A 12,500-nucleotide genomic window follows, 5' to 3' on the forward strand; every position below is an offset into this window, starting at 1 on the left:
TTTATCTACTGACTGTTTCTTTACTGACTTTCTTTACTGACTGTTTCTTTACTGACTGACTGTTTATCTACTGACTGTTTCTCTACTGACTGTTTCTTTACTGACTGTTTATCTACTGACTGTTTCTTTACTGACTGTTTATCTACTGACTGTTTCTTTACTGACTGTTTATCTACTGACTGTTGTTTTACTGACTGGATGACTCACTGGAGACAGACTGAGGACAGACAGACAGACAGACAGACAGACAGACAGATAGACAGATAGACAGATAGACAGACAGACAGACAGACAGACAGACAGACAGACAGACAGACAGACAGACAGACAGACAGACAGACAGACAGACAGACAGACAGACAGATAGACAGACAGACAGACAGACAGACAGACAGACAGACAGACAGACAGACAGACAGACAGACAGACAGACAGACAGACAGACAGATAGACAGATAGACAGACAGACAGACAGACAGACAGACAGACAGACAGACAGACAGACAGACAGACAGACAGACAGTGAAGATCCAATCAATCACCAATTTACTCTGTTGAATTTAGCTCTGTTTTGTTTACATACATTTTATATGAATAAAGTTTGTTTTGAATGTCAAGCTGATAAAAGGTTCAAGTGTTTTGTGTGAGGGGAGGGGAGGAGAGGAGAGGAGAGGAGGACCATTCCAGAGCCCCAGCACACTGGCCCTCATTTATCAACGCGGTGCAGACCAAATAATGGGCGTACGGCGAGATCACAGCAACTTTCAGCATTTATCAATATATCCTGACTTTCATTTCAGCGTACCGCACGCTCAGATCACACGTCAGGTCGGAGGCTGTTGTTGACTTTGGCTGAACCTGTTTGTTCCATCCTAGACCTGCAGATCAGCATTGTCTGACCGTCTGAACACATGTATCCACTCCAACATGTATAATCTAACACACTAATAAATAATCCCTGTGAAAATATAACATTTTATAAACTAATTTAAACAAACTGCTTTAACAGTCATTCAGATAAGATTGCAGATCTGGCTGCATTGGCTGTTTGAAAATAGCAGATCTACACGCTCACAACGAGTTGCATCGGCAGGCGTTGTGAGCTTATAGATCTGCTATTTTATACTAGCGCTTATGCGAGAGCATTTTCGGGAGTTTGGACCGGCGCGGCGGCGCCGCTGTTATCATTTCATGGCCAGCGAGGTCTCCAACACCTATATATACCTATACCTATGCATATCTAACCTAAACCTATATACAGTAGCGTTTAGTTATGTACAATATGGGTTGAGGATATAAACCCGACCAGAGGTGGGACAAAGTCCCTATGTTGCAAGTCCAAGTCGAGTCTCAAGTCTTTGCTCTCAAGTCTCGAGTCAAGTCCAAGTCAACACAGCCAAGTCCCAAGTCAAGTCCAAGTTCTCAGCTTTTTGTTTCGAGTCCCACACAAGTCCTTAGCATTTTGGTTCGAGTCCCACACAAGTCCTAACCTTTTATTTCGAGTCCCAAACAAGTCCTAACCTTTTGTTTCGAGTCCCAAACAAGTCAAAATGTTAATTCACGATATGTAAAGATTTACATGAATCATGAGCATTTTTCACAATTTGCATTTGTTTTAAAACAAGGGTTCTTCCAGGCCAACAGAACGCAGATACTGTACTTTTAATTTCCTCCTTGAGGACAGGGTTTAAAAGGGCCCTTTTTAATGAATATAATGTAATTTTGTACAATCTGTATGGTAGAGTATGTTACTACAATATAACTTAAAGGCCATGTCTCACCTAGACACAGGATCTGACACAAATTCAGTGTATCCTCTGATCAAGCAGGCAGGCTCTATTATCACAATGGTGAAATTTCAGCACTTGCACTGGAAACCGTGTTCAAATCCGGGGTAGAAGAGGAAATGTATATAGCGCTGAAGTGGTCAATGTATGTTTTGTATTAATAACCAAAATCTACAAAGTAACTGGTACCTAAAGTTTTCAAATAATTGTAGTGGAGTAAAAGTAGGCTAATATCTGCCTCTGATATGTAGTTGAGTAGAAGTAGGTAGCTGATATATTGCACTTTTACCTTAGCGCTAGGTATACTCTTGGTTGCTTGTTTTTAAAGAAAATGCACTTAAGACTTCTGGTGATTAGTAGTTTCGTTCCCTACCTATGTTGAATGCACTTACTGTAAGTCGCTTTGGATAAAAGCGTCTGCTAAATGACTGTAATGTAGAAGTAAAAGTACTGAAAATTGCAAATACTTCAGTAAAAATAAGTCAAAATTGTACTTAAGTAAAGTACTTGAGTAAATGTACTTAGTTACTTTCCACCACTGGTTATAGTTTGCTCTTAGCACGCAGTAATGTTAATGTGAAGTATAGGTCTTGCCTTGCATACTGCTTTTCTCATCTTGTCTTCCACCTTGTAATCTTTAAAACCGAAAGCTATAACTGCTGGAGTTGACATTTTATTCCACCTGGCTTCAGTTCCAGCAGCGACGGCAGGAGTGAAGCCGGTGTGTTGTTTGTTTGGTAACGTGCACCATGTGGGCCAGTGTTGCCAAGTATCGGGAGAGAAAAAAGCGAACCGACTTCCAAAAACAAGCCAAAGTTTGTCCAAAAGTTAGGGTAAATAAGCAGCTTTGGCAACACTACACTAGGTGTCACTGACAGCCGGGATTTCTGACTAATAACATTATAGTTGATGCACACTTTTTAAACATTTTTGGCTTGCTTAAGTGACTTGAAAGTGACTTGAAAAGACTTGAATTTTCAAGTCAAGAGGGCTCAAGTCAAGTCAAGTCTCAAGTCTTTAGCGTTCAAGTCAAGTCTCAAGTCTTTGGCATTCAAGTCCCAAGCAAGTCCAAGTCTATTTTTGATTTGGTCAAGCAAGTCTAAAGTCATCAAAATCGGGACTTGAGTCCAAGTCGAGTCTCGAGTCTCGAGTCCAAGTCCCCACCTCTGCCCGACGCTCCACAGGACTGACTGCAGCCCGTCCGAGTCTCGCGGGGAAAAGCCTACATGACTGCTTTATTTTAGTGTAACTCGAAAGCAAAAGTACCACATTATAAGAGGATATTTGAATAGTAAAAATAAAGAGAAGTTAAACACCTACGATATCTCCTTATCAGGAAACACCCATTCAAGATGAGGCAAAAGAGCACAGGTCTCCGCCAGGTCAGGTAGGTTAGTGTGGGCCAGCAATGTTCGGAATTCACCAATCAGGCTGGAATGTGAAAACATTGACTGATCGGTCTTGATCACTTGACTAAAGAGATGTGTACCGATTTGCGTGATGTTTGGACAACATTTGTAGGAGTAATATAAAAAAATGCGTTTTGCAAAAATCGACCACCGTGTTCATGATTTGCGGCATTTTGTTCAAAACTGGCCACTCCTGCAAACTTTAGATGTCAATCTTAGCCAATCAGGATGGAATATGAAAAATCTAACCGATCCATCTTGATCACATGACTATAAAGATCATGTGTACTCTGAAGGAGTAATGATCTTGAACGCTGCCTTCAGGTACGACATGGAAAGGACACATGGTTCAGCACACCTGGGGAAAAACACATGTGGTGAATGTGGAGGTTGGCTTCTCTTGTATTTTCTCTTAACAGACAGTTGAGATAAAATACTGTATGAGTGAAATGTAAGAAAACGTGAGGCCAAAATATGTTTCTTATTCCTTTATTGATATTGTGACATTCCATTCAAACCAAGCAAATTAAAGCCAAAATCTAACATCTGAACTTCAAACCATTCATGATCACAGGGCCGTCAATTGGGTATGGCAAGGTAGGACAGGTGCCATACCTTGGCTCCAAAAAATAAAAAGATTATTAAATCGTGAATAGTAGCCTAATGGTGTAAGACCATTGTGTTATAGGTATACTGCATAGTTTTCTATGCATTTGGGTGGTTTAACCCCCAATTTTTTGGGGGGCCGCGCTGCTTTGCCGCGCGCACAGGATAGGTGTCCCTTATTTTAATCTCTGGGAGTTGGCAACCCTAACCTTGCCATACCTTAGCTTTTGCTGAACTGACGCCACTGCATGATCAGGGGTGCAGATCCCAGGGGGGAAGGAGGGGACATGTCTGACATGTTCCTCCAATAAAGTGTTTTAAATAAATAATATCATTCAAAATCTATATGTAATAGAAGCTGATTCCACTTTTGAAATCATTCTCACATACAGTAAACACAATAGGTTTTGTTTTTGCCACCCGTGTGTCCTGATCATTAACAACTGCCAAATAAATGAATCCACAAGCTTCATCATCATCTTCTTCATCTTCATCACTTGTCCACAGAGCTGTTAACTAGTTTAATGAGTGAAGTTCAGCCAATATGAACGGATAGAAACACAACAGTGGAGCTGAAAAACGGAAAGATAAATAATACTGACCAAGGAATATCTAAACTGTCTGAATTAGACACGTGTGTGTGTGTGTGTGTGTGTGTGTGTGTGTGTGTGTGTGTGTGTGTGTGTGTGTGTGTGTGTGTGTGTGTGTGTGTGTGTGTAGTGCTGTGTTGTGCTGTGTTGTCTATTTTAACTCATCAGCATTACATCAGATAAACAGACAAACCTAAATGTTGTAAATATCATTAACTCAGTGTGTCCTGTCAGACCCCCTGCTGTGCAGAGGTCATCTGACTGTTTAGTTTAGATTTATCAAATCATTTGAATTCAAATACATTTATTGGACTATTTATGTTTAGTTATGCTGCAGGACCACATTGTAAACAAGTGTTTCATTACACTTGAATGTGTTATTATGGGTTTCAGTTTAAAGGTATCGTGACATTCATTTTCACTTTTTTTATTTTCAATGTTTTATTTGGGGTTTTATGACTTCAATTACACCCAAAAAAAACTGAACTTAGAACATTCAGTGGATTTTCTGTGGTCTGGGGTTTTCTGAATAATTAGGCTGAAAAGTAATCTGAGCTTGGCCCTTCGACAGTGAGGTCACAGTCGATTAATCCCGCCCACTCTCCTCCTCGCCCCTCCCCTCCCCTATCCTTTCCTTTGGGGGGGGCGGAGCAGAGGCGATGATTGACAGGCAAAATCCCTCACCAGCGACACCCGCAGGCAAAGATTTCTTTTTTCATTGCAGTTGAAAAGGCTTTAGAAATGTGAGAGAAAAACACCTGCCATTGATCACTGGAATGGAATTTTCACTTAAAACTTTTTGTACACTTTTGAAGGACCAGGACAAAGACTTTGAATGTGGTGTAAAAGTGAATGTCATTAAACCTTTAAGTTGTTGCTCGTACATCTTTTACCAAAATCAAATCTCAAATGATGTGAATTCATGTGAAAGAATCAATGTTTGTAAAACCTGCAGTTAAACATGGAGGCATGTTCATGTGTTTGTAGTTAAATCATGTGATGTCAACCTCACCATTGTGAACATTATTAGTTAGTTTAAAATCCTAGTGTTAACTCTATGTTGGGGATGTTATTGATGAGAAGATTCCTTGTTTGTGGTTCCCTCCTAAGTTGTAATGAGATCTGCTCCCCTGCTCATGATTACATATAAATCATTACTTAATATACATGATTGCATGTCATCAGTGTTTCATATTAATTTCCTAGACTGTGGCGGACCGACATTGTCTAATTAGGTTGGACGAGGGTCCACCCATCACCTCAGACCACCCTAGAGGGTCCAGGTCCACCCATCACAGGGAAACTGTGATGTATAATGATCGTAACACATTAATTATCACACATTATAAATGATTACATAATAAATGACTTATGGTCAATTATAAAATAGTAAAACCTTTTTCACAAACATGGCTGACTGACTTCCATTCAGATGGATATTAATATTAATGTTATGAAGAACTCTGATTGTGTGTTTGATCATCCTCCTATAATTCCACAAACCTCTGAGAGCAAAAACCTCTGAGAGCAAAAACCTCTGAGAGCAAAAATGTGTGCCCGGTTCTTCTCACTGCCTGGAGCAAAATTGATCTGATTTTGCACACAGCCATTGCCCATTACCATCTGAACACAACTGCGAAGCCCTTTTTGAATTTCAACAAATCTCAGCTTATTATTAGCGTTTATGTGTCAAACAATGGGAGATCACACTGCACAGGGTTGCCACGTTTCGCGCGAGAAACAAGCAGCAAGGTCTATGAAAACAAGCCCAAACGAAGCGCAACCTACAAGCAACAAGGTCAACGAAAAGAAGGCCACACGAAGCTCCTTCACACATATACATTGCCTCTTGGAAAACAGCAGATCTACAAGCTCACAACGCGTCCCCACACCCACCTGCACTTTCACAACCAACGCCAAAAACACACTACCACCAATATTCGCCCTAAACCGCTTACAATAGGCGAACATGGCAACACCAACGTCTGCCCTCTGCCAGGGAGCCACAACAGGGCGCGCGACAGGACGTGCAATAACCCCACGTTTGCAACTACTTTCGCCTGCGCACTTCACTGGGTATGGTCTAGTTTATTTAATGTTTCAATATAGTTTATTACACGGCTTGGTTGAATGCTTGATTCTGATTGGTCTTCCTTTGATTAATGACCTCTGAACTCAATAACAGACTGTTGTCTAATCAAAGACTCATAAATAATCAATACAGTAACTGAATATTGATTCTATTTTATCAACACTTCCCCTTGTTTTCTGAGGCGACCGTGTTGCTCTGGACACACCTGGCATAAATTAATGGAATACTTTCATTATCGTAAGCAATGAAATCCTTTGTTTTGTTACTTTTGGGTTGATTTATTTATTTCTTTATTAAGTAGCCGTGTAATAAGCAGGATAATCAATGGGGAGCTGGTTATTATTGAGAAATACAGCCCTTCAGGGTGATAAAGACCCTCTGCTATCGGGTCTAATCACCCTGTCTGGGTTTATTTCTCAATAATGACCGGCTCCTCATTGATTATCACTTTGTGTAGAACTCAGTACAAGTGTTGTCACTGACATGTTATGTTTGTGTTTTCTGACCACAGACACTATAACAGTTATTTGATGAATCTCCCACACTAATTATCCTTAGCATTTTGTTTAAAAGACACATCTGTTAAAAAGCTTGATGATGTCATCATTGTGCTGCTGTTATGACTATGTAAAAGCTTGATGATGTCATCATTGTGCTGCTGTTATGACTATTTAAAAGCTTGATGATGTCATCATTGTGCTGCTGTTATGACTATTTAAAAGCTTGATGATGTCATCATTGTGCTGCTGTTATGACTATTTAAAAGCTTGATGATGTCATCATTGTGCTGCTGTTATGACTATTTAAAAGCTTGATGTCATCATTGTGCTTCTGTTATGACTATTTAAAAGCTTGATGATGTCATCATTGTGCTGCTGTTATGACTATTAATATTTAAAAGCTGGACACGCATGTATTTCCTCCTCTCTCCACCAGGGGGCAGCAATGACTGTCTGCTTCTCTGAAAACACACCCAGGTGTTCTGTGAAAAGACAATAAACCAATAAGAATCAGAATGTATTAACTGTGTGAACATGTTAACACTTTAGAACAACCTTCCTTTATATTCAATTAACTGAATCATTGGAAAGTCTGGTGATGCAAGGTTATGCTGACTCTCTCACTGCGCCTCGCCATTGTGCCTCGTTAAACATGTTTATTTGATTAATGAATATTTGATTGATTGATGAATCAATACATCTGACCACATTGTCAACAGTGTCGTCTGATACAACTTTAAATTATTTGATTATTAAATTTGATTATTAGATTAATTATGATAAGAAATCAAATTAGTTATATCTCTGAAAATCAATGTTCAAAGTAGTTGAATAAGTTAATTAATTCAGTAGTTTGTATTTGTATCCTAGTCTAATTGTTTCACTTCTTACACCAGCATATTGTTTTGTGAATGTGTTCTAGTTTTATACACTTTTATACATTTTAAATAAAAGTGAATTAAAAAGAAAGAGGGAGTGAACCTGGGTGTGTGGGAGGAGTCTAAAGATCGTCATTGGTTGTCGGCACCAGAATACGACCTGATAGAAGAAGAGCGACAGTTCAAACACACCGACAGACAGACAGACAGACAGACAGACAGACAGACAGACAGACAGACAAACAACACAATAACATTAGGGTTCAGTCATCAGGGTCACATGTTGCATCAGAACTAATGTGAACATTTGACTCTTATTTAGGACTAAATGTAACACTGATGTATTAAAGCTAAATGTGACAACATAGAACACACTTTGACCTCTAACTAGGTCGTCTAAACTGGTCTAAACCGGTTAAGGTTCTACATCTAAACCAATGTAAACCAGTTTAGGTTGTGGCTTTACATGTTTGTTTGTTTGTATGTTTGTTTGTTTGCATTTCTGTGAGGGTTCCACATGTCATGTGATCCTCTGTTGATCTGACCTCATTTCTTCCACTGGTAGTATAATACTTAATTAAACATGTTAATTAACCATGTTAATTAAACATGTAATAAATATGTTAATTAAACATGCTAATCACCTCGTTTCTTCCACTGGAAGTAGATGAATCCAGACAGGAACAAGACCAGACCCAGAACCAGACCTGATGCTCCCATGGCCACCTTGTTCTTCACTGACTCTGGCATGGAGAAATCTGTCAACACAAATATTATATTATAATAATGATATGATATGATATGATATGATATGATATGATATGATATGATATTATATTATTACAGTAGATTAAAACACCTTGTTCTTCACTGACTCTGGCATGGAGTCATCTGACAATACTATGACAACAACCAAACACAGTATGTGACATAAGACAGAGTACAGTAAAGTTAAACTGTACAGTAAACAGATTACAATAAAGTAAAGTATATCAGTGGCCAACTACTCAAGTCATGTAGCAGCCAACTATGTTTTATTGTGTATAATATTTTTAGTACAGGTAGCTAACATGTGGATGTGGGAGCAGCCATTAGTAAACAAAGATGATGTACCTCATCTAGACAAGACATTTATAAGCTCTAAGTAGGTGAGGCTCCTGTCATGACCTTCTTATTAGAATGGTTACTTTTTAGGAGTTTAAGTTTTCATGTATTTGTATTGTTTTTTTTATGGAGTCCTGTTTTTACTTTCTGTAAAACAAATATACCTTCAGGTACAAATAGAGAATAATCATTTAACCCTTAAAACAGAGTGTAGTGTAACATTACAGTAGATTACAGTAGAATACAGTAGATTACAGTAACTGACCCCAGTCCATCTTGATAGGCGCGGTCAGGCTGGGATGTTCAACCATGCATGTGATCTTCTCTCCTGATCTGTAACACACACACACACACACACACACGCATGCACGCACGCACGCACATGCACACACACACACACACACACACACACACACACACACACACACACACACACACACACACACACACACACACACACACACACACACACACACACACACACACACACACACACAGTACAATTAGGCACCATCGCATTAGACTGTCATAGGCAATAAGATAAGCTTATACTGATATTTTCTCCACCCAAAATAATCATGACGTGCATGACTATTTTTCTGTAGGAGCGTGATGCGTGAATGCCCCGCTGGGCTCTCCTCCGCTCTAGTGTTTATTGTGTATTCCACTATTCCCTCCCCATTGCAGGAAAAATATGAAGGCAAGAGGCAGAAGAAACTTAGAAATGAGATACACATGTAAAAGCGTGTTCCTGTGTGTATATTCATGTATAATGCGCTCGTGCACGGGTCTCTGTGTGCGTTCGTCATGCGTGCACGACGACAAGCTTGTTGCGTGGTTTTGTCTGGACTGGACTGGTGATAAACATGGTCGGGACTCGGGAGGAATCGTGTGTGTGTGTGTGTGTGTGTGTGTGTGTGTGTGTGTGTGTGTGTGTGTGTGTGTGTGTGTGTGTGTGTGTGTGTGTGTGTGTGTGTGTGTGTGTGTGTGTGTGTGTGTGTGTGTGTGTGTGTGTGTGTGTCTGTGTGTGTGTGTGTGTGTGTGTGAGTGAGACTTAACATTAGCCTACCAATTAATGGGCCATTTTCAGCAAGTGAGTAACACTTGTTTTATTTTGAATTAATATATGTATAGGTGTCTATTAAGTGTGTATTTCTATATAGGTGTCTGTTAGGTGTGTACCTGGGTGTGTACTCCAGGTAGGAGTGGTACTGGTAGTACCAGTCTCCATCAGACAGCTCATCGGTGGAGGAGAGACCAGAGGTCAAAGGTTCTTGACCTATCCACCAGGTCACCAGGATCACTTTAGGATAGAAGTCGTAGCTGCTGCACCTCAGCATGTGAGTGTGTTCACCACGACGAGGGGGAGTCTCTGACTTCAGTCTCACTTTGGGCTCCACTCCTAAAAAAGATGATGAGGATTATTATTACCCTTATTTTGTATTATTATTATTATTATTACCCTTATTATTATTATTATTATTATTATTATTATTATTATTATTATTATTATTATTATTATTATTATTATATGAATGACAGGGTGATTTATTGGAGAAATGAGGGTGATTGTGCTGTCCAGCTCAGCGCGCACAACTCTCACGGAGCCCTGTTGTATGTTGGCTGTGATGGCGACAGCAAGCTCTCTGTGATGCTGCTGTCTGGAAACTGGCCTCAGGATGACACGACCAATGAGAGTGAGCACTTTCGTTGTTGCTAAGATACGGTGTATGGCACATAGCGGCTGTGGCCCATAGCTTGTGGATCTCTGTCACATGATTGGCGTAGCCTGCGTTGCCAGGTCTGCCTTTTGTATAAGCGATTTTGGTCTTATTTGGGCGCGCATTTGGGCAGTTTGCATAGACCACGGCAGCGCTTGTTTCTTTCCCGTTTGACGGATGTGGCAACGGGGCAAAAGGTTCTCAGTGTGGCGCAGATGATGATGATGATTGGCTGGTGTAACGAACCATATATAGCACTTTATGATTATTAGAGAAGGAGACACATGTGAAGGTGGAAAATGAAATGTAGGAGATTATATAGTTTTGCTTGAGCGATTTTTGTAGCAAGTTGGGAGAGAATTGGGCCACTCCTGTGGGCGGGGGGTTGATTAGAAAAGTTTGGGTTCCAGAAGGGGACGGCTCTCTGATTGTGTGGAAAGATATTCTTTCTGACACCAGCAGTAAAGGGTAAAACAGTGAAACTACAGGCCATTCATATGAACTGTCTCTTCCGTATTAGAGTCAATGTAAAAATGTCAAGCTGGCCCCTTGGTGACACCACATGTTGTGAGCTTGTAGATCTGCTATTTCCACTGTGTGACAGCGTGTTAGGATACAATATAAATCAGGCTTTAGTGTTTAAAAGGATCTGAAATGTTTCTCAGAATATTAACCCATTCAATCCGGGAACGCATCTGTGTCATTTTAGATTTATTTAGCTATTCAAAAATAGCAGATCTACAAGCTCATAGCGCGGCACCGAGTGACACGCTGTGAGCTTGTAGATCTGCTATTTTTTTTTAATAGTGAGAATGTGTGCAAATCTTTAGATATATATATTTGTAAAGCAAACATTAGTCAAATATGTTGTTCCAGGGACCCCCAGAAGCAAAGATTTGAGTTACAAATGTTCACTTTAAAAAATATATATTCAAAGATTTGCACACATTTTCACAAGTTTTCTAAATAGCAGATCAACAAGCTCATAGTGCGGCACTCGGTGCCGCGCTATGAGCTTGTTGATCTGCTAATTTTCAATAGCCAAAGAAATGTAAAATGACACAGATGCATCCCTGTATTGAATGTTTTTATAGAGGGATAGGGGATAGTAGGCTGACAGGAAATGGGGAGAGAGATGGGGGGTGACACGCAGCAGAGGTCGTCGGGAACGGGAGTCGAACCCGCGACACTCTGCCAGGCTGGCATTGCAGCCTGGGGTGCCTGGACCGTCACGCTACGGCCCAGACCAAGGGATGTTTTATAGTCATTATCAGATCAATATTAACACCATTAATCATCTCTGAATAGAATGATTTATTATGATGTCATGTTATAGTTTATGAGGTGATGAGTGTTGAGTGCTGCTCTGAGATCAGCTCACCTCTCTTGTTCAGAACAGAGGAGTAGTAGAGCTCAATGTTGGGTTTGCAGGCTGCCTCTCGTTCTGCTCTCATCACAGCCAGTTGGAAAGGATCTTTATTGAAGCGCTCTGCGTTCTTCACACCAAACTCAGTGTATCCAACCCACTGATCTACTCTACTGTCCCACCTGAGGAACTCATCACCATCGAAATTCAATGACCGTATGTACTGTATGTCCTTCAGCTCACTGGAGTTAAACACACAGCGGTCAGCCAGATAGAACTGATAGATGACATATCCATCTGGAAATAGACAATTAAAAATGTCATTAATGTTCAGTTTTATTATCATCTGTATAATATCAACACTAGGCGAACTGCCCCCTATCGGCCAAATATGTCATTACATAAAGTCTAAAATAGGTTTGTGTGTGTGTGTATGTGTGTGTGTGT

At 40.2% G+C, this 12,500-nt stretch overlaps 1 protein-coding gene across 2 annotated transcripts in view; it reads right to left on the reverse strand.

The window, feature by feature from the left end:
• Positions 1-4,208: 4,208 nt before the first annotated feature.
• LOC308089520 (H-2 class II histocompatibility antigen, E-S beta chain-like) overlaps positions 4,209-12,500 on the reverse strand; it is a 56,571-nt gene continuing 48,279 nt past the window's right edge. The window contains exons 4-10 of one of the 2 annotated variants that reach the window (XR_013933516.1): positions 12,069-12,350; positions 10,149-10,368; positions 9,232-9,299; positions 8,507-8,620; positions 7,966-8,022; positions 5,928-7,466; positions 4,209-5,895 (exon numbers count right to left, since the gene is read on the reverse strand). Coding sequence is in view for 1 of the 2 variants with exons in the window: in XM_080434297.1 (XP_080290423.1) it covers positions 7,985-8,022; positions 8,507-8,620; positions 9,232-9,299; positions 10,149-10,368; positions 12,069-12,350 (722 nt within the window). In the remaining variant the exon portion in view is untranslated. Of the gene's footprint in view, positions 7,467-7,965; positions 8,023-8,506; positions 8,621-9,231; positions 9,300-10,148; positions 10,369-12,068; positions 12,351-12,500 lie in introns of both variants that reach the window. The other variant, XM_080434297.1, reaches the window with a different exon arrangement.

This window comes from Gymnoscopelus braueri, assembly GCF_963280865.1.
Source record: "Gymnoscopelus braueri genome assembly, chromosome: 7".
Lineage (NCBI taxonomy): Eukaryota > Metazoa > Chordata > Actinopteri > Myctophiformes > Myctophidae > Gymnoscopelus > Gymnoscopelus braueri.